General features: G+C 43.1%; 1 protein-coding gene across 1 annotated transcript in view; it reads right to left on the bottom strand.

The window, feature by feature from the left end:
* Window positions 1–5,343: 5,343 nt before the first annotated feature.
* Window positions 5,344–23,445, bottom strand: part of LOC113011577 (NACHT, LRR and PYD domains-containing protein 12-like) — a 30,081-nt gene continuing 11,979 nt past the window's right edge. Inside the window, exons 7-11 of the mRNA XM_080298174.1 lie at window positions 21,956–22,132; window positions 20,038–20,211; window positions 17,305–17,481; window positions 10,368–10,544; window positions 5,344–8,267 (exon numbers count right to left, since the gene is read on the bottom strand). Coding sequence (XP_080154300.1) covers window positions 8,090–8,267; window positions 10,368–10,544; window positions 17,305–17,481; window positions 20,038–20,211; window positions 21,956–22,132 — 883 coding nt within the window. The 3' untranslated portion in view covers window positions 5,344–8,089. The remainder of the gene's footprint in view (window positions 8,268–10,367; window positions 10,545–17,304; window positions 17,482–20,037; window positions 20,212–21,955; window positions 22,133–23,445) is intronic.

The following is a 23,445-nucleotide window of genomic DNA, read 5'->3' as shown; positions in this document are numbered from 1 at the left end:
GGATTCGAACTCCCGTTAATAACCAAGTGGTCGAGGATCACTTCTTTCCTGCGCTGTTTGAGCGAAGAGCTTGGCTCAGGCGTGAGCATTTCAATGCGGGTGACAGGTAAAGCTTCAGGCACCAGTTAAATACTGAGACGCTGGTTAAGTGGAGTTTCCGGTCAAGCTGCGGGGAGCACTTTTAAATTAATATAGGGCCTAGAAATTTGACCATTATCGGTGACGGCATTCCCGAAGCGGGTTGATTGACCAGCAAGGTTGGACCTGGGCTTAGAAGCTTTTAAATTTGTCGAAATTATGTAAGAAAGGTCTGGTATCAGTAGAAGGGGGCATAAGGGTTGGACCCGGGCATTGGGCGCCAGAAAACCCCCGTAGGGATCATGGTGTTTGTGTCTGTATGTACTTGGGTTGTCTGATTATTGTGTATTGTACAAGTGTGCAAGAATTCTGCTAACCACGCTGAGGATTTTGATGGATGTCGTTTGGTTAATGTTTGCAAATGGAAAGAGCTTAGTACATGTGTGTGTGTGTGTGTGTGTGTGTGTGTGTGTGTGTGTGTGTGTGTGTGTGTGTGTGAGTGAGTGAGTGAGTGAGTGAGTGAGTGAGTGAGTGTGTGTGTGTGTGTGTGTGTGTGTGTGTGTGTGTGTGTGTGTGTGAGTGAGTGAGTGAGTGAGTGAGTGAGTGAGTGAGTGAGTGAGTGAGTGAGTGAGTCTGTGTGTGTGTGTGTGTGTGTTGCTTTTTTAAATCTTCTACTTAGAGTTCAAACTTGGATAGTGATAAAAACATTGCACTGCTTCATTGAATATTTAATTGAACACATCTCTGGTTGAATTTGAATCTTAAATGTTTTGATTTCAAAGATGTGGTTCTGATATGAAGGAACAGAAAGTCAATTGTTGCCATGGATACAGTGAGACTGATGCCTCAGACCCTTATTTTTTTATTTCTTTGACTTTTTATTTTATTGATTAATTTCTTTATTTTTACATTTTAAAAAGTGTATTTGTCTGAATGAACTAATCCCCATTTTTCATGCTTTGTGTCACTGGTCATACTGGGAACAGCCATAGAAAATGTTTGTGAAGAAGAAATCTTAAACATGAGCAGATTCTCAGGCGATTTCTGTTTCCTAACCATTGTTTCAGTGCACACGTCCCATCACTACATGTGTGTTAAAGATTTCTTTGGGATCAAAATCATCCACTGACAGTTATCAGTACAAACAGGATGCAGAAATCAAAAGTTCAGACTTCAGAGTTACTAAAACAGAGATGTGAGGAAAACTGGTTCTTCACACGACGTTTCATGTGTGAACAGTAGAGGTGGTTTCATTTTCACATGTAGGTGTTGCAGTGAGGATTGCAGGGAGACATTTGCTGAATAGCTGCAGCTCTGCTCCTGTAGACTGCCTCTGAATGTGTGTGTGGTAATAAAGTCACTTTAATTAAATGTCACCTGTGAGGGAAAACTTTGTGTTGACTGAAGAAAGTTCACTTCTCTTTCATTGCAGCTCCACTCTTATTTTTGATGCACTCATTTGTTTAATAAATGATTCAATGATTTTGCCACAGCTCTGCATTGTCAGGTCGGAGCATGTGTGCTTTTGATGAAATGCTGATATGATGACGCTTGATTGGGGAAAGATTTCCACAGGTGGTGTTGTTGGTCTCCTTCTTCCAGTCTTCTTGTTGCTGCCTCTCTCCTCGCCTCAGTTGCTGCAGCTGTATCATGTATGTTGTTATGTTACATACAAAGAGGAATTTGTGACATTAAAGAGTAAAGATTCTTATTCTTAAATGAAGATGAATAGAGGTTTTGTGAAATAACTACTGAGTTCTGGTGCCGTCTCTAGATGCCTCGACGAATAAAAGAACCGGGGTAAAACTGATTTCGTAACAATTTATACCTATATTTCTGTATTTCTCTATTTATCTGAATATTTATTTATCATAACTGTTTCTACACTCACTTTATATGAGTGCTTGTTGTTTATTTGCTGATATGACAACTCAGTTTCCCTCCTGGATTAATAAAGTTTCTCTGATTCTGAAATACAGTGAGCCATTATATTTGTAGTTTCTAACTAACAATATAAAGGCTCAGCAACCGATAGAGCCACAGCACGTCCCACTGGCAGTTGAAGGAACTTTTAAACAAAGGACTTTGTAATTGAAGCTTTATTTATACAGGTCGGCTCATTGAGACTCAATGTCTCATTTACAAGAGAGACCTGTTCCAGACAAACATATTAAAATTACAACAATAAAAGAAAAGTTTGTGTAATGTACTCAGTCACATTAAAAACGAGAACAAGTTCCCAGAGATGGTTTCACAAAAACATGTGTACGTCTTTTGAAGTCTGCAAGTGAAATCAACGGAGAGCCTTAAATCCTTCGGTTATGTTTTCCATGAAGACGGAGCAGAAAAGGAGAACGCCTTCTTCCCAAGCTCTGCATGAACTGATGGAACAGTGAATGTAATGATGTCCTGAGACTGCAGGCTGTGACTAAACTGTTTGCCTAACATGTACTCTGATAAATAGGAGGCAGTAACCCAGAAACAGATTGATAGATAAAATGATACTAATGGACCATCCTGTGTAAGACCAATGAGGACCAGTTAACCAGAGAACACAGAGTACAGTGGTGTGTTAAAGGTTTACAGACAGTTATAAATCTTAATGCCCCATGATGGACAAAATCCAACAGATGAAGAGAGCGAGCAGAGTCATTCATATAAATCATGTCACTGTAATCCAGGGCAGGTAAAAAAAAGGTGGCAGCAACAAGCTTTTTCCTGTGAAACATGATCTGTTCCTGGAAGAGAAGCCCAACTTCAGCCTCAGTGTCTTTATTAGATGTTCAATGTGTGGCTTATAGGAACGACTGTCATCAACCACAATACCGAGGTATGTGTACGAGGCCACAGTTTCAATAGAAATACTTTGAGCAGATACAGGAGAAGGAAATAAAGCCGGACCCTCTTTCTGTTTGTGAACAACATGACTTTGTTTTTTCTACATTTAAAGCCAGTCTGAGCCAGCTGAGACTGAATACTATCAACAGCTGCTGTAATGGTTTGAAAACTATGTTGATGGTATAAAATGAACAGATGCATCTAGATTTTGTGCCACACCATTGACATAAGTAGCCCAGGACAGAACCCTGTGCACTCGTTTAGTGACATTTAAAAAGCTGGAAGAGAGACCATTGAGCTGAACGCACTGCTGATGTCCAAAAGAACATTAGAGAAGCAGCCAGCTGCTCGGTCTGAAAGGCCTATTTCCAGTAACCTATGACATAAAATGCTGTGGTCAGCAGCTCAGCTCATAAACCAAGGGACTGGGAGCAGCTGCTGCTGAGTGTTGCTGGAGTTCCTGTGCTATTAGATCCTCATCCTCTCCACACAGCTTGGAAGTAGGTGAAGTTGTGCCAGAAGATTTTTTGTTGTGGTCAACAGTGTCAAAGACTTTGATAGATCAATAAAAAGAGCTGCACAGTAGTTCTTTGCATCCAGCGCTTCATAGACGTCTTTGAGAACTTTTATCGAAGCAGTTCCAGTACTGTGTAGTTTCCTAAAACCAGACTGGAAGGGAGATAAAATCATATTTTCATCCAGATAACTTTGAAGTTGATTATTTACCAGCCTTTGAAGAACCTTAGATAAGACACAGAGTTTGGAAATTGGCCTGTAATCATTAACTGTTGAAGAATCACCAGCTTTCAGTGGGGGAGTACAGAGGCACACTTCCACATCTGTGGTAAAGCCTTCTGTTGTAGAGAAAGATTCAAAATATAAGACACTGGCTCAGCTATGATATTTGCAGCCAAGTGCAAGAAGGAAGGAGAACGATTGTGAGGACGAGTTTCTGGTGTTGGGGCTATTCAAAGCCTTACAAACCTCTTCTACTGTGACAGGTGTGAAGGAAAAGGTATCAGTAAGCAGGAACTACGAGCAGAGTTGTGTGCAAGAGGTTTACCATCAGATACTGTGCTGAACAAAGAACAAGAAGCAACAAAGTGTTTGTTAAAGCAACATTTCAGTTTTGTGTGACACAGGAGTGGAGTCGATATTTAAGTGAGGAGGAAGCTCTGAGGAGTCACAGCTGGCAGAGACACTTTATAGTTTGCCAAAACCTCCTACGGTCGTTTGGACTGTCAGTCGTTAAAGTAAAAAATAGTTACATTGGATCTTGATGATGGAGGCAGTAATCCGATTACACAGCTAATGAAAACGTAGCCAATCAGCATCAGAGCCAGACTTCCTGCCCAGGCCTGGTTTCTCTCATGTAGGAGATCGGCCGGTACTGAACCAAACCAGGCCTGTCCCGACCTTTCACCCTGACCTGGCAAAAAGGGGCGTGTCTGTCCACAAAGTAGACACAACTCTCCTGTAAATGTTCCCAAACTGACATTGTCAGCCTGTTTAATACGACCCCAGTTCAAACTGATGCGGGCTCGGAGCGTGAGATTTTAGTGTTTCTCACAGCACCAACTATGCAGTGATCACTCAGGTCGTTGGCAAAAACTGCAGATGTGGAAAACTTACGCAGCATATTAGTTAAAAAAGGTCAATAAGAGCAGATTTATCTGGGTGTTTAGGATCAAGGTGTGTGAGGCTTTAAATAATTTGAGTCAGTTTTAAAAACAAGCAGCGTGCCTTAAAATCATCAGACACAGAAGAAAGCCAGTCCCAATGAAAATCATCCATCTGAAAGACGTCATTAAAATGCAGCTCAGATAAAAGTTGAACCAGAGACGGTGATGTGCTGGGGGAAGCAGGTGGAGGCTGATAGCAGCCAACAACAGTCTGATTTCCAAACAGATCAATAGTTAAGGCCAAGATTTCAAATGGCTGAGGTGCAGATGGAGAGAACAAGACTTGAGCAGCAAGACAGACCTTCACATAAACTTCCAGACCTCCGCCTTTTCTGGGACAGTCTGAGTGCTAAATGTTAAATCCATCAGTTGCTACGTTTTTATCCAGTAAAGATTTGGAAAGTCTCAGAAACAACAACGATACCAGCACCGCTTGAACAGCCCAGATTCCAATCATATCCATGTTAGGAAGCACACGACGTGATGCACGTGTAACCCAGACAGTTTTTAACATCTGCTGGTGTTTCACATTCAGCCAGAGGCCCAGGGTTAGGTTGGATACCAGACAATAATAAAAGCATCGTTATTAGACTCTAGAGCTCGTTTATAGCTGACACCACATGTAGAGTTTAAGTTCACACAGAGACGATGACATTTTTCTAAAACCAGCAAACAATAAACAAGAAATGTAACAAGAGTTTCAGAAGAAGCTGTTTTACAGAGAAATGATTCCCTGAAGACAAAATTATTATTATCATCTTTATTTCTCCAGGTGAAAATTTAATTGAGATTAAAAATGTTGTTTTCAAGAGAGACCTGGCATCATGGCAGAAAGAGTCAGAAATACATCATAATTCAAACAAATACAAAATAGGAAAAACATCCTACATAAACTTCATAAAGTTTCATTAACAGACTTTGAACAATGGACTTCAAACTTCCCACCAAAACAACAGAAACACATTTGAAGATAATGAATGACATTTATCCCTCTAAAGAAGGACTTAGACTACGATTTAATATGAATGAGAACATGTTCATAAATGGATGCAACCAAAGATTTCATCAATCCCTGATTTAGAGACAACAGAACATTTGGTTTGATTTCACAAGATAAGAATGACGACTGAGTTGGAAGATTGTTTTATGTTTAGTCAAATCTTTCATCCATAAAGTTGGATTACAAAATCATCCCCTAAGTTTGTTGTTTTATCCAAGGAATTGAAATTATAGAGAAAATCTGTGAAATGACTTAAAGAAAACAAACCACAAAAACTCTATGATGCTCAAAACCCCCTGGTTGGCAAAACTTTCCTAGATCCACCCCTGCACAGTTACCAGCTGTCAGCTACTTAGAAAAGGATCCTGGTGTTATTTGTCTCTCAGAAACAGTTCATAACTTCCCTTCAACACATTCATGTCACCTAAAAGGTAAACCTGTTTCTCCATCACCTGCTCAGCTCTGATGATTCAGTAAGGACATCTCCTGGTTTCATCTTCATGTTTCCCTCTCACCACATATCCAAACCAACATCCTGACCAGCAGCTTTACAGCTGTGGCTCCAGCAAACATCAGCTGATACTAGAAATTAATATTAAATAAATTCTAACAACAGCTGATCAAGCTTAAACGTGCTGCTGTTGTTGTTTAGCGCGACATCCACTGGTTTCCTCTTTCTTGCACAAATTCAGCGATAAACAAACAAGAGAGAAAAGCCGATCAGCTGATCATTGATCAGTTTCATGATTGAAGCAGCAACAGGAGAGGGAGGGGAGAGAATGACAGTGTAAAGACAGAATAAATCCAGCTTTGTGTCTTTTCCATTCTAGCTGAAGTCCGGGACAAACTGCGTTCCTTCTCAGCTCAACACGAAACGCGTAATATTTTCTCTGAATACGAGACGATTCAGTTTTTTACAGGAAGGTTGGAAACTCTACTAAAATAAAGTTCTCTATCAGTAACATCATAGCACCACCCAGCTGTATAGAAACTCCGTCATGCTAGCTAGTAGCAGTACGAGTTATTGTAACTGACTGTAAAAAGTCAGCACAAGGAAAATAAACTCCACCTAAACTTGGTGAGATCAAATATATTTTCCTTTGGCTTTGTTTTCTTCCCATTTGTGGCTTTAATGTAGTGTTACATCCTGTTTGTTTGCTTCCATCTGTATACATGTCCAGATTCACTGTTATGTTTCTATTCTTACATTGCTGTGTGATCACTGTTCCCTCTGCTGACTGATGTGACCTTTTGTATCTTACACTGATACTTGTCATATTTGTATCTGCGCCTAAAAGATAAAAAGTTTTCCATGCTAAAACACAGCTCCACCTCCTGCAGTTCTCCCTCTGAACCACTAGATGTCTCTGTTATCTAAATGAAGACGTGCAGCACAGCAACCACAGCAGCGCTCAGATCACACGTGTCCTGTTATTATGTATAAAAGCATGAAACAGGTGAGACAGGTGGGATCAATATTAATGTTGTGGAAATATATGAAAAAGCAACAGAAGAGTGAAAACATTTCCTTTTTCTAGAAAGATCTTTCAGCTCACAGCTGCTCACAGACTGTATTTACAAGTGACAAACTGCAACTCTACAGTACATCTACAGTATATATCAAATATATTCTGTATTCAAATCTATTGAGTGATGTTTGAAAGTCTTTCCAGGTGAGTTTGATCCAGGAGGGTCTGAAGCCAGAGTCAGACAGAGACTGTGCAGAGACTGTAGAAGGACAGAGCAGCAGCAGAGCAGTCCAGATACACTGATGATCCTCTGTCAGATCTAGAGGGACACACAGGGATGATGCTGGACTCTACATTGTGTCTGACAGAAGAGCAGAGGAGATAAATGAGTGTTTCCAGAGACTCTTCATCAGCTGTCAGTCAGTGATGCAGCACATCCAGTATAAAGAGCAGCAGGGACTTCAGTGCTGGGACTGTACTAGGACTCATTATTGCTTCACTTTTTCTAATCTTTGGATTTTTATTGAAGTTGATGAAAATGTTTATCCCTCCTAGTTTGAGTTTGGACTTTCATTCATTAGAAGAACCTTGGTGTGTCCACTCTGAGCTCTGTAGGAACCCCAACAACAAGCCCAACAATCCAGATGGATGGTTCCAGCTGTTAACTGGAGGAATTCCATCCAAACATCTGCTCTCACTAAATTCTTCCTCACCTACAGACTGTGTTCTTCACTGCTTTAAACTTGGAAATGAATGCAGTCACTGGTCTGCGTGATGCTTTGTTCAGAGAGCTGATTGGCTGTTGACAGTGTTTGATCAGAGCGTGTCAGCCGTTACTATGGTGACCATAAAGGTCAGAAACAGGAAGTGTTTGTGTCCAATCCTGAAGCCTGTCACCATTCTCCTCTCACAGCTTCACTGAGAAGCTGCAGCTTTACAGGAAACACTGGATCTTTGTTTCATACTGACTGTGTTTAGTACAATACTGCTGACAGCACCACCCACTCACTCCATCACTCTACTTACAGCAGAGTCTCCAGTCTGTAGTCTGGACTCTGCTGAAGATCAGACAGCTGCTTCACATCTGGATCCTTCAGGTTGTTTCCTCTCAGCTCCAGCTCTCTCAGATGGGAGGGGTTGGACTTCAGTGCTGCTGCCAGATAATCACAGCTGATCTCTGACAAACCACAGCCCCTCAATCTGTATAAAGAATGAAAGATGTAAGTTTATTAGACAAAGTGTGAGCTTGAAATCATTCAGTGTTTCATCATCTGTTCAGAGCTGAAGAAGGTTCAGAATGTAGAAGTTTAGAAAATGGAAACTCCAAACTTCCAGTCTGGACCAAAGACTCTATACTGGGACTGAGGGACTGCTTTGACTGCACCCACTGGGACTTTTTAAAGGGTCATGTTCTCACTTAGATCATCGATTTCTACTTACATTTCTTCCTGGGAAAAATGGGGATTACTTTGAAAACAGGAAGTATTTTCCCCAATAAGCAGCCCTGGATTAGTAAATCACTCCAACATGTTCTCAGGTAGAAGAAGCTGTCTTGTTATGAGGGAGAGAAGAAAAAGATTGAGGCACAGAAACTTGTTGAAAGAGAGATAAAGCAGCTAAAATCAGGTGTAAAAGTAAAGCAGAGGATGAGCTGAATAAAGGACACTCAAGGCTGGCTTGGAAAGGAATGAAGTCCATGGTGGGGATGCAGAACAAGGAGCAAAGATGAATGTGATGCTGAATCAGCAGAAGACTTGGACTCATTGGATTCCAGCTTTGATATCACTGATTTCAATGAAGAGCTTTGTGATTGTAGCAAAGGGCTGGTAGCTCTGAGAGTCCCACTGATGAGGTGTTTGTGTGGAAATCTCTTAGTGGGACCAAAGAGAGAAAAAGCCCTGGTCCTGATGCTGTGGGAGGGAAAGGATTGAAGTGTGCTGTGAGGAACTGACTGGGAGATTTTCACATATTTCCCAGTCCTCCTTGGAACAACAGGAAGTTCCCAGCATATGGAAACAAAGGTTAAGTGTCCTATGGCACTCAGTGATGATGGTGCTGTGGCCCCACCACCTCCACCTCTTTGTAAAGGAACTAACTGTAATCTGAAACTTCAAATGGAACTAAGACTTCCTCCACTAGGTGGCAGTGTCTGATGAGAAAGTGTTAGTGGAGCTGGCCTGGAGTCAGAAACAGGAAGATGCAGGATTTGGGCTGAAATGGGGAAAAGTGGTTCGCACTAGTGCCTTAAAGCAAGAAGGTTGTAGGTTGAAGCTTGTTGGCCTTTCTGTGGAGGTTGGATGTTCTCCCACAGTCCAATGAAATGCTGCTTAGGTTCATTGTTGCTTCTAAATTGGCTGTAGGTGTGGATGTGAGAGAGTGCTTCTCTGTCTCTCTCTGTTGGCCCTGTGATGGACTGCTCACCTGTGCAGGTGGACCACACCTCTTGCCCTATGACAGCTAGGGCACAGGCTGCAGCCCTGTGAGCCTAAGCTGAATAAACAGTTAGCAAAAATGATCCATAGATGGCCTGAAATCCCCCAGTTAGCAGTTTGGTAGATAGCTATGACATGCTAATCCCATCCAGCAGTTGTATTCTACCTGTAAGCTGATCCCTGCTGAGCCAAAGCACTTTCTCATATACAAATTACAACCTTTAATAGAAACCTATTGGTCAGCATCTCATTAGCCTGCTGTTAGCTTCATTCCACAGAAAACTGAGAGAAACTAACAGAGTTGATAAAGAATAAAGAGAAATGTGCTGATTTAAAGCCTTTGAAGTGCTTCAGATGATCTCTGTCCACTTCTGTCCACTCATTCATTCATGTAAACTTTCTAATGCAGCTTTGATCTTCACAGTCTGCTTCATGAAACTCATTCTAACCCTGAATGTCAGAGTGTTCCTCCTTCTCTTTCCCATCATTCATGCTGGCAGTGGAGGAGATTTGGATGTTGGACTGTGTTTTGGATGATGTGTGTATGTTTGTGTTGGACTGCTGTCTGTAAAGCAAACCCACATTTTGCTTTGGATTTCAGTGTCAGACAGACTTTAAGGTGGAATGAAGAGTTTGAGAGTTTCACAGTGAATTATCCAGTGGTGGATTTTTCTTCTTCTTTGAAGGTTTGAAATGTGAACATTGTTCTGCTGCAGTCAATGGACTAAACCAGAGAAGAAGAAAACAGACTTTACCATGAAGATCCTCAGTGTGGATCAGTATAATATCAGCCTGATGTCTGCAGTTTAGTGTCAGCACAACTTTCACATCATATTCATCTCAGCACAACTAAAACATGCTGACTGACCTCAGAGTTTCAAGTCCACATCCTGGACTCTCCAGGAAACCACACAGATGCTTCACTCCTGAATCCTGCAGCTTGTTGTTCCTGCTCAGGTCCAGCTCTCTCAGATGGGAGGGGTTGGACTTCAGTGCTGCTGCCAGATAATCACAGCTGATCTCTGACAAACAACAGCCCATCAATCTGTATAAAGAATGAAAGATGTAAGTTTATTAGACAAAGTGTGAGCTTGAAATCATTCAGTGTTTCATCATCTGTTCAGAGCTGAAGAAGGTTCAGAATGTAGAAGTTTAGAAAATGGAAACTCCAAACAGCTGAAGCCAACAGGAAGCAGCTTCAAACAAACACAACAAGAGAAAAAACTCTGAATGTTTCACATTAAAGTCGTACATTTATCATAAAAACAGGACAAAGGGGGGGTCACGTGGCCAAGCATTAAGATGGCAGCTTAGCGGGGTCGCTCTCAGGACAGTGTACAAACTTTCTATAAAAAAAAAAAACCCTTGTATATGCTGTTAGTGTTGTCTGGAATATACGGCACTGACATGTCAAAAGCTTCATCTGTGAAACAGTGTGACATCTTTACCCGAAGACGCAAGACAGGCGCTATACCATCAACGTCCGACACAGATGCTAACATGGCTAGCATAGCCGAAGTTTTGGATGAACTCAAATCACTCTGGTCGGATTTTGGAGCCAAGTTGGACAGCATCGATATAAGACTGACTGGGATGGCGAGCGCAGTGACTGTACTGGAGGGTAAAGTTTCGGAGGTAAAGCAAAACATATTGAACCAGGGGGCCCATATCGAAGAGGCCGAAGCCCGCATTGCCGAAGTTGAAAGCACACTTGAGAAAACAGAAATGTCACTGAACTCGGCTATCAAACGAATTGCACTTCTTGAAGCCAAAACAGATGATTTGGAAAACCGCAGACAACGAAAGAACCTGCGCATCTTCGGCATAAAAGAGGGAGTAGAGGGGCAACAATCACTCTTCGACTTTATTAACATCATGCTACCCAAGTGGCTGGGGCTAGCGCCCAACAAGTCATTCACACTGGAACGAGTGCATCGCACGATTGCTCCGGAAAACCAAACCAGAGCAGAGCGGTACTTATTCGTTTCTTAAAATTCCAAGAGAAGGAACTGGTATATCGGGAAGCAAGAAAACAACAAATTACACATGATGCGGCCAAGATCACATTTGCACAGGATCTGTCTGCGGAGACAGTTCGGATCCGACAGGGATTTCACCCGGTTGTCAAACTGTTTATTGATATCAATGCCTTCCGTGGATTCCAGCACAACCCATGCAGACTCAGAATCCTGTACGGTGGAAAGATCCACCTCTTCTCAACACCTCAAGAAGCTGAAAAATTCTACAAGAATCTGCCGAAGGAAACTGTCACAGGCTGGGTCTCTGACCCAGCGCTCTGAACTCATTTTTGTATTTGTCTCATTTTAGATATTTGATTAGTTTGTGTCATTTCCTATTTATCTTTAGTTTAGGCAGTTATTATTTATTGTTTTCTTGGTTTCTATGTTTGAGTTCTTGTATCGCTCATCACTTGTTAGGTCTGTTAAGTTTGTTGTCATGTCTAGTTTCAGTGTTTCCTGTTTGATTTTGAAAGGAGTCGTGTGTTCTTGGTTCTTTTTATTTAGCTTCACTGCTCCTGTCATTAGGTTCATGTTAGTCAGCTGTTTCCTCATGTGTCTCCACTTCCCCTGATCACCTCATGTGTGTATTTAAGTCCTCTGTTTTTGCATGTCATTTGTCGGGTCGTCTGTTATCCCACCATAGTCATAGTCATAGTCATAGTATTTGTTTCTTAGTGTTTTTTAGTTTGCTTAGGGTTCCTTGTTTAACCCCTGCAATCATCCAAATAAAGGATCGCTTTCTGTTTAAACTTACAACTCCTCGTCCTCATCTGCTTTTGGGTCCTGTTTCCATTACACACCGGCGCACCCCGCCGTGACAGAATGACCCGACCAGTATGGACCCAGCGGACATCTGTGAGGATTTTTGGGAGTTCAACACTCAGGTGACCATTCTCCGCGGACAGTGGATTTGCTACTCCGCGTGCAGACAGGAGAATGAGAAGGAGTCAATCGGAGTTCAGCTAAAAGAGATTTTGTCTGCATATCCTATATTTCGGCTGAGTCTTCCACGGACCATCCTATCCCTTTGCAAACTTATCCCGCTTCTCTGTGCATTGATCATGCCACGAACTATGCTTCTAAGAAGCATAATTATGAGACTGTTTGCACTGGAAATGCTAGCCATCAGGCTCAGCTAAGCTGCTGTGGGACTGTAATCCAGGCCGGGTTGGAGCCAGGGGCGGAGGTGCAGTTTGTGCAGCCTTTTCCAGTGTCAGCTGGAGGGCCCGAGGAGCCCGTCCAGTCTCACGCCTCGTCTGCTGGGGGTTCGGGAGGACCCAGCCAGCCTCAAGTTTCGTCTGCTGGAGGGCCCGAGTCGCCCGTCCAGCCTTACGCCACGTCAGCTGGAGGGCCCGAGGAGCCCGTCCAGCCTTACACCTCATCAGCTGGAGGCCCCGAGGAGCCCGTCCAGCACCATGCCACATCAGCTGGAGGGCCCGAGGGGCCCATCCAGCCACCTTCTGCTTCACCACCTGCGGCTCCCGTGCCGCCGCCTGCAGTACCACCTCCTGCAGCGCTACCGCCTGCTGGTTCCGACCTGTTCCTGCCAGAGGCCCGTGTGCCTACTGGTTCTGATCTGTCCCTGCCTGATGCCCGTGCGCCTGCTGGTTCTGTTGCGTCCCTGCCAGAGGCCCGTGTGCCTGCTGGTTCTGACCTGTTTCTTCCAGGGGCCCCGGTGCCCACTGGTCCAGAGACTGTTTTCGCTGGGGGGCACGAGGAGCCCATCCAGCCTCCTGCTTCGCCTGCTGGGGGGCCCGAGGAGCCCATCCAGCCTCTTGATCGCCTGCTGGGGGGCCCGAGGAGCCCGTCCAGCCTCCTGCTTCGCCTGCTGGGGGGCCCGAGGAGCCCGTCCAGCCCCAAGACTCGTCAGCTGGGGGGCCCGAGGAGCCCGAGGCTTCGGCTTCGCCGGGTCCGGCTTCAGCCTGTGCTTCGCCGGGTCCAGCCTCGGCCTCAGCTCCTGCTTCTGCCTCGTCTGGTCTAGCCTCGGCCTCAGCTCCTGCTTTGCCGTCGCCTGGTCCAGCTTCAGCCTCTGCTTCTGTGTCGGCCTCGCCTGGGCCTGCGGCTGTGTTGCCGCCGCCCAAGCCACGTTTTGCCCCTCGAAATCGCCGGTCGCTTTCCAGGCCGTCAGCTGGACATCGTTGCCATCGGGGTCGGCCGCCTGAACTGTTGAACTGTGACCTGTGGTGCTCTCGACCTCCGGGTCGGCCCCCTGAACCTTTGAACTATGACCTGCTATGCTGTCGACCTCCGGGTCGGCCCCCTGAACCTTTGAACTATGACCTGCTATGCTGTCGACCTCCGGGTCGGCCCCCTGAGCTAGTGAACTGTGGACTACTGGACCGTTGGCCTCCTGGTCGGCCGCCTGAACCATGTGAACTCTTGTGCTGCTGTCGTCCAGGTCGGCCACCTGAGCTGTTTGACCATGAACTCCTGTGCCGTCGGCCTCCGGGCCGGCCCCCTGATCAAATGAACTATGAATTTCTGGACCGTCACCCTCCGGGTCGGCCCCCTGAGGAGTTATGAACTGTTCCCTGCGCTCCTGTGCTTTTGGTGGACATTTTGTTTTTGTGGCTTTGTTTCTGGCCCTCTGTCCTGGGCCCCCGCCGCCCGCCCTGGGTGGGTTGTTTTTGGTTTTTGTTTTGTTTTTCAGGGTTTTTGGGCATCTGGAATCCGCACTTGAGGGGGGGGCTCTGTCACAGGCTGGGTCTCTGACCCAGCGCTCTGAACTCATTTTTGTATTTGTCTCATTTTAGATATTTGATTAGTTTGTCATTTCCTATTTATCTTTAGTTTAGGCAGTTATTGTTTATTGTTTTCTTGGTTTCTATGTTTGAGTTCTTGTATCGCTCATCACTTGTTAGGTCTGTTAAGTTTGTTGTCATGTCTAGTTTCAGTGTTTCCTGTTTGATTTTGGAAGGAGTCGTGTGTTCTTGGTTCTTTGTATTTAGCTTCACTGCTCCTGTCATTAGGTTCATGTTAGTCAGCTGTTTCCTCATGTGTCTCCACTTCCCCTGATCACCTCATGTGTGTATTTAAGTCCTCTGTTTTTGCATGTCATTTGTCGGGTCGTCTGTTATCCCACCATAGTCATAGTCATAGTATTTGTTTCTTAGTGTTTTTTAGTTTGCTTAGGGTTCCTTGTTTAACCCCTGCAATCATCCAAATAAAGGATCGCTTTTTGTTTAAACTTACAACTCCTCGTCCTCATCTGCTTTTGGGTCCTGTTTCCATTACACACCGGCGCACCCCGCCGTGACAGAAACAGCAGAGGATGCTCATCACCAGTGAGTCGGTTAAACAACAGGTTAACCATTAAGACACTCCAAGACTGCCTCTGCTTCAACATAACCGACCAGTAATTGAGTCACTGATAAGAGACAGATAAAATTTTGAGCTCGAATTTATGTGGGACTTATGTTACCATAACTGGGCGTTTTTAAACGCATATTCGTTCTAAGTTTGATTGCAATCGTTTTTGGGTTGTATATTAACAACTGAACCTCAACTAAGTCTTTTTTTTTTTGGTTTTGCTTTGTTTTGTCCTACCAAGGGTAAACTTTACTTTATTATGGGGGAAAAATCAGTATCATTATATGGTTAGTGTACACTGTCTGATTTATGGGGTTTTGGAGAGGTCGCGTTGACTAGTTACTCCTCAGTGATGTGGATTAACACCCTCCAAATAATTTGTTCACGGGAGGTGGGAGACATTTCCAACAAGGAAATGCAAATGTTCAATCAGAAATTGTTTACAACTTCTTTATCTGGTATGTGTGAGTGTGTGAATGTATGTGCAAACCTGCTTCTTCAATTTTTCCTTGACTTTGTTTATTTAAGTGAACAGTCTGACAATATTTTATGGAGAGGACAACTAAAGCAAACATTTTGAACGTTAACATTACGACCTGGAACGTTAGGGGGATACGGAAGTTAGCTAAACTGAAACAAGTATTAAACCGACTAAAACATTTTAACTCTAGAATTATTTTCCTACAGGAATCTCATCTTACTGCATCAGAGATACATTTATTAACCAAAAGATGGCAGGGTCAGGTATATTTCTCTTCTTTTACTAGACATGCCAGAGGAGTCATTACTCTTATACATAAGTCAATCCCATTTCAAACTACGGGGGTGATTACAGATCCAAACGGGAGATATGTAATTGTGCAGGGCCGTATCTCCATGTTAGAAATAAACCTGATAAATATCTATGGCCCCAACGAGGATAACCCATCCTTCTATGAAAATCTATTTCTCACAATATCAACCTTGGAGGGCCTTTATATCATAGGAGAGGACTTCAATTGCGCCCTGGACCCTAACCTGGATAGGTCGTCTCAAACTGACACTACTCATACCCAGACTAGAAAAATACTTTTTAACTATATGAAAGATTTGAGATTAAATGAGGTCTTGAGAACAAGGAATCCAAATAACAGGGAATTTTCATGTTAAAATGATGACAGATTACAAACTCTCAGCTGTGTCTGTAATCAAACCTCTGTAACGTTGCTTCACTTCAGCAGCATCAGGTCATGTTCACATGTTGATTCATGGTTTGCTTCAGTTTTTGATGGACTGCAGAATATTTTGAAGGTTATCTGATATAAAAAGCCAGAACAGGAAAATCTGCTTCATGTGTTTCTGTCACGGCAGGTGAGGAGAGCCGTGTGAAAATAATAAATGAGGGAGGATCCAAGCGCATGCAGTCGTGAGGGTGTTAAGGTGGTTTATTGAGCATGAAATAAATATGGACAAACAGCAAACGGAGCTCGAACTAAACTAGACTGGAGAACAACTAAACTACAAAGCACAAACCTGAATGAGAACGAGCAGAGGAGAATGACGATGGACAGCAGGGAGAACACACGGGTGAGACATGGTGGATACACAGACGGACCAGCAACTACAATGACGGAGGACACGACTTAAATACACACAGAGAAACACGGGAATTACACACAGGTGGTGGACACAGCTGGGAATAATCCGTAAGACGAGACAGAGGTAAAACTGAACACAATCACATGAGACGCAGATCTTCACAATAAAACATCACACGCAGGCTCGACATAGAGAGACAGACAGGAAATGACATATGAAACTAAACCCACATCTTAAACCCAGATAAACAGAAACATGGAACTCTAATAATAGACATCATAAACATTACCATAACACGACAAGAGAACAAGAACACAATCCCTGATGCAAACTTAAATCAAAACACAATAAACTCAAAATACTGGGTCCAACAGACCCAGAACCGTGACAGTTTCTGTTTGATCCTCAGTGACTTTGACACAAAGGCCTCTGCTGTGATGATCACACCTCTGATCAAGTCTCACAGTGTCAGCTTTGTTTTTATACATATGGATATGTGCTGATAAATGATCAGAATTATAATATTTCCCACTGTCTGCTGTGTGCCGTGACCTTTGACCTGCTAAAGACAGTCAGCTGTGGATTATTCATTGTTGTGTCTGATACTTAGAACTGTGAGGAAGAACACTACACAGTTAATCAGGGTCCCCTCTCTCTGAATCAGGGAAGGTGGGCAGGCCGCGTGTGGGCCGCGGGCCATACGTTGAGTCTCACTGTATGAAATGTGAACATTGTTCTGCTGCAGTCAATGGACTAAACCAGAGAAGAAGAAAACAGACTTTACCATGAAGATCCTCAGTGTGGATCAGTATAATATCAGCCTGATGTCTGCAGTTTAGTGTCAGCACAACTTTCACATCATATTCATCTCAGCACAACTAAAACATGCTGACTGACCTCAGAGTTTCAAGTCCACATCCTGGACTCTCCAGGAAACCACACAGATGCTTCACTCCTGAATCCTGCAGGTTGTTGTTGCAGCTCAGGTCCAGCTGTCTCAGATGGGAGGGGTTGGACTTCAGTGCTGCTGCCAGATAATCACAGCTGATCTTTGACAAACCACAGTCCATCAATCTGTATAAAGAATGAAAGATGTAAGTTTATTAGACAAAGTGTGAGCTTGAAATCATTCAGTGTTAGAGGAAAAATGATTCTATGTTTCTTTACCTTCTTTTAAATGTGCAAAGATACCCTTTGTCTGTGTTTAGATTAGTGTAGAAGTGTCTTTTAGACTTTCCCAGCAAAGACATATTGTTTCTGGGACATATTGTTTTAGATTGTTTTATCTCTCCCAGCTCTCTGCTGACGAGACTAGCACCATATATGGAGTTGTTTATTTTATCTGTTTATTATTTTCTTATCCTGTTCTCACTGTCTCTGTGCTCTGTGCCTATAAAAATTGCCAACCCACTGTGCATGGTGTGAGTTGTTCTTCGCAGCTCACCTGTGTACACGTTTGATAAAGAAAGTAACTTTGTCTCATTGTGTCTTTATTTTTCCTGGGTTTTTTGTAGAGTTTTCTCCCAACATTCAGTGTTTCATCATCTGTTCAGAGCTGAAGAAGGTTCAGAATGTAGAAGTTTAGAAAATGGAAACTCCAAACAGCTGAAGCCAACAGGAAGCAGCTTCAAACAAACACAACAAGAGAAAAAACTCTGAATGTTTCACATTAAAGTCGTACATTTATCATAAAAACAGGACAAAGACTTGAAAAAGTTGTGTTTTTCCTTCCAGGAACCACAAGGCTTCACTTTTAAAGGTGAAGTGTGAAAGAAATGGACATATTTGAAGTCCAACACCTTTTTCCAGTCACATTATTAAAGCAGACAAACTACAAGCTCATTTTCATTCCAACAAGTCATCTTCTGACCTGGACTAACAACACTGGTCTCTATGTGCAGCTGGCTGTGAGACCAGTGCTCAGGGAGCGTCTACAAAGTGCAACACTGAAAGAACATCACACACTCATTTGCTTCCAGCACTTTCACACAAACATCTACTGTCATTATTGTCACCAAACTCTGTGGATCCTTTAGTGCAAATTCAAATGGGATCAAACGGTCAGACAAAAGAGGCTTATGAGGAAATATGATGAAATGTTGTGTATTACCAGCAAGTTATTGAATCATTTTCCTCAGAAACCAAACAAAATGATTGACAAACATGTTTTTAGAAATTCAGTGTTGGACTTGGATCAGCAGGATAAGCTGATGTTTAAAGGCATTTGAGTCTCGCTGTATGAGAGTCCAGTTATTACTCAATATTTATGGATGATGTTCTTTCAGTGTTGCACTTTGTAGACGCTCCCTGAGCCTCACAGCCAGCTGCACATGGACCAGCTGACATTACCCAGCATTAGAGGCGGCTGTAAAAAAATGGATTTTCCTATTTAAATGGTTTTACTTTGAATAAAGCGATGTTGATTCATTCAATCCCGAATCGATTTTTAATATAAATGTATTTTGCCAGAATCTCAGGTTAAAGCTCCCAAAAGTATTTCAACAACAAGCAAACAGACAAAACAGTAAATGAGAGCAGCTAAACACACAAAGATGGAAACGCAGAGCGTGGATCGTTCACTCGACGGCACGTACACGGACACGCCGTCGGGGCTGAAAGTGGACAGCTCACAGATCCTGAAACTGCAGGTTTCATCTGTCTCCAACCAAAACTGACTGAACCAGCAGCAGAAGAAGATCCAAACTACGCTTTACGTTTGATGAACATCGTCATGAATTCTCTCTGACTTTGACGTTTACTTCCTGCACAGCTCTCTCTCTCTCAGTGTACTTCAAGAACAGTTTACCTTCAAAAATCTGTTTCCTGCATTATTCACTGCTTATTACGCACCAGTCTGCTGTTGTGTTCACTGCTGTCGGCCTCCGAAAACAAAGCCTCATTTCTGCTGTTCAATACTGAAGAAATTTAAACCTTTTAAAATGATGACAGATTACAAACTCTCAGCTGTGTCTGTAATCAAACCTCTGTAACTTTGCTTCCCTTCAGCAGCATCAGGTCATGTTCACATGTTGATTCATGGTTTGCTTCAGTTTTTGATCGACTGCAGAATATTTTGAAGGTTATCTGCTATAAAAAGCCAGAACAGGAAAATCTGCTTCATGTGTTTCTGTTTGATCCTCAGTGACTTTGACACAAAGGCCTCTGCTGTGATGATCACACCTCTGATCAAGTCTCACAGTGTCAGCTTTGTTTTTATACATATGGATATGTGCTGATAAATGATCAGAATTATAATATTTCCCACTGTCTGCTGTGTGCCGTGACCTTTGACCTGCTAAAGACAGTCAGCTGTGGATTATTCATTGTTGTGTCTGATACTTAGAACTGTGAGGAAGAACACTACACAGTTAATCCGGGTCCCCTCTTTCTGAATCAGGAAAGGAGGGCAGGCCGCGTGTGGGCCGCGGGCCATACGTTGAGTCTCACTGTTTGAAATGTGAACATTGTTCTGCTGCAGTCAATGGACTAAACCAGAGAAGAAGAAAACAGACTTTACCATGAAGATCCTCAGTGTGGATCAGTATAATATCAGCCTGATGTCTGCAGTTTAGTGTCAGCACAACTTTCACATCATATTCATCTCAGCACAACTAAAACATGCTGACTGACCTCAGAGTTTCAAGTCCACATCCTGGACTCTCCAGGAAACCACACAGATGCTTCACTCCTGAATCCTGCAGCTTATTAGAGCTCAGGTCCAGCTCTCTCAGATGGGAGGGGTTGGACTTCAGTGCTGCTGCCAGATAATCACAGCTGATCTCTGACAAACAACAGCCCCACAATCTGTATAAAGAATGAAAGATGTAAGTTTATTAGACAAAGTGTGAGCTTGAAATCATTCAGTGTTTCATCATCTGTTCAGAGCTGAAGAAGGTTCAGAATGTAGAAGTTTAGAAAATGGAAACTCCAAACAGCTGAAGCCAACAGGAAGCAGCTTCAAACAAACACAACAAGAGAAAAAACTCTGAATGTTTCACATTAAAGTCGTACATTTATTATAAAAACAGGACAAAGACTTGAAAAAGTCGTGTTTTTCCTTCCAGGAACCACAAGGCTTCACTTTTAAAGGTGAAGTGTGAAAGAAATGGACATATTTGAAGTCCAACACCTTTTTCCAGTCACATTATTAAAGCAGACAAACTACAAGCTCATTTTCATTCCAACAAGTCATCTTCTGACCTGGACTAACAACACTGGTCTCTATGTGCAGCTGGCTGTGAGACCAGTGCTCAGGGAGCATCTACAAAGTGCAACACTGAAAGAACATCACACACTCATTTGCTTCCATCATCCAACCTGAATAGGAAAGAGAGACGCCTCCCCTTCAAAGTAAAAGCTGCTCCTTTTGGACACAGTATCAAAGAAAGTCTACAGTATAACATAGAAAAGACAGAACAAAGTTTTGGTTGTTTTTAAATTGTGCAGAAATGAAACTACACTAAGCTCAATTATGTGACAGACATTTCATCCCATGTCAGTTTGGCCTCATCCTGGGCCGGATTATCCAGCACACACTCTGACCACAGGCCCAGGGGCCACGCACAGCTGGGCTCCATCCAAGAGACAGGAAACAAACCAACACAATAATAAAAAGCACCATGTGATCCTCTTACATCTTCAAGACAAACATAGTAAAAACATGAGCATATTTGTTTCCTGATAAAATGATGTGACAGGTAGAACAGAGTAAAGTGGTGGTGTTACAGCCTTTCTCCCCTCTGCTGCCGAGGCTGTTAGTCTCTCCCAAACTCAGCTACAGGACTTCCAAATGAATGAAAGCAGCAGAAGTGGCTTTACAAATGAAAGAGGAAGAGGAGAAGAAGAGGAGAGGGAGGCCACCCTGACCATCACTCCAGCTGAAAACATCACACTTCCATTAAAGTTGGTGAGGAAATGTTGAGCAGGATGAGCTGCTGGCTAATCTGGAGGCTGTAGCAGCAGCTCACAGTCACAGTGGATTTCCACTCATGAAAAAGCTCTGGCTGCTTCATTTCTCATCTCATATCAGAGACTTTAATGCTTCACTGAAGCTGTACTGTGATGCTTCCATATTCCAGTGAGGCCTCCATAATGATTTCAGCTGTTCTGTACACACACTGTGTGCCCTGTATGGCTCAAAGTCTCTGCAGCCTGTTTTTATCTGCTATCATCAGATCTTCATCATCCTCATTCACATCCCTCACACACTCTACAGCCTCATCAGCACTGACTTCATCTTCACTGACTGATGGAGCACAACATGAACCTGTGGAGGCTGAAACACTGTCCTGTCAAACATCTCCCCGTCACCACTCCACTTCTGTCAGCCTTTAAATGAACCCTGCTCAAGTCTGTCACTTCTGTTTGGAGCCAAAAGGAAAAACTGTTGTTCAGTCGTTTGGAAAGACAACATTTCTGAAAGCACTCAAACTTCTTCACATTTGTCTTCAGACACATCCTGAACATTTAGGAACTAAAGAAAATTTCAAACATCAATCAAAGACCTGAAATATAGAAAAACAACAACAGCTGCAGTTAGTGAACTCACCTCAGAGTCTCCAGTCGACAGTTTGGACTCTTCAGTCCAGCACACAGAAGCTTCACACCTGAATCCTGGAGGTAGTAGTTTCTACTCATGTCCAGCTCTGTCAGATGGGAGGGGTTGGACTTCAGAGCTGAGGCCACAACTTCACAGTGAGACTCTGAGAGTCCACACTGAGTCAGTCTGTGATGATAGAAAATATAAAATGTGTTATTATAAAAGCAGAAAATCTGCATTATAAACACAGACTGAATGTATATGAAGACAAAACAGAGTGAGGTCATAATCTGATGAATCTGCTCTTCACATCTGTGCTTCAGCTCCTCTTACTGTGTTTGACATGACACAACGATTGAGTCTCTCTCAGACCTGCAGACTTTTAATGAGAATCTTTGTTTGGCTTTAATCTGCAAATGAAGGAGGAAGATGGTGTCACATTTAGGCTTCCATAATGTCCACAGCCTGTCACTGAGATCTGATCCAGAGTCAGAGTGAAGACACACATTTGGACTGTTTCCTGTTTTGACTCCAGAACATTTTGAATGAGTTCAGCTCAGTGAAGAGTTCCAGCTGGAAAGATGATCTCTGTTTGCTACCTGCTGTCAGGTACGACTGTTCACGTCCACACGCAGGAAAAACCTGCTGACTGTTACCAAACGGAGCAGAAATCTCATCACTGGACAATAATGATGAATGAACTCAGAGCTGCTGATATCAGATCTGATTTCAGGGGATCTAAACACAGAAATGATTGGCTCATTTGAGCTTTCTGAGCCATTATCTGCTGGTGTGTCGCTAGTTGGCAGAAAATGATTTGTATTCCTGTTCAGGGCTTCAGTGTTTATGAGTCCAGAACCAGGTGACAGCAAGTCAAAATGATGTTACCTGTCTGTGTCCAGCAGCAGCCTGTATTCACTTTGAATATTGTTATAACCTGACATGGATCAGTTTGTCTTTGATTGGTTTGTAAATGTCACTGTTTCCATTGGACCTGAGTGACGTACAAAGACAGAGAGGGAGAGAAAGGAGAGAGAGGATGGAGACAGCAAAGAGAGAGCAAACACAAACAGGTGAGAGTGGACAGGTGACCAAGGTCAGCAACCAATCAGAGAGCTTCTGTTTGACCCACAGTCACTGATGATGACTGCACATAACCAAGCAGTGTGTTACTCTGATATCAAATATGGATCCTGCTCTTATAATAATGATCATCAGATGATGTTATTGTGTTATTTTGTAGCTGAATACGATGTTTGTGTGATTATCAGTGAAAGAAGCAGTGAGGAGGATGGAGAGAGAGAGAGGACAGAGGGTGAAGTTAGAAACACTAAAAGGATTTTTCATGGATTTCATGGATGATTTGAGTGATTTCCAGCAGGACACTTAAACATGTCAGTGGACGTCCTAAAGAACATATTCACTGATATGAAACGTGTCATTGAACAGGATCAATATCAGTGGAAACATGGTGGAAACAGCTGTGACTGCATGGATGT

This window comes from Astatotilapia calliptera, chromosome 3 (genome assembly GCF_964374335.1).
Source record: "Astatotilapia calliptera chromosome 3, fAstCal68.1, whole genome shotgun sequence".
NCBI classification, from domain to species: Eukaryota; Metazoa; Chordata; class Actinopteri; order Cichliformes; family Cichlidae; genus Astatotilapia; species Astatotilapia calliptera.
Note: the sequence above shows the minus strand (reverse complement) of the source record. Positions and strands in the feature narration are given on the sequence as shown.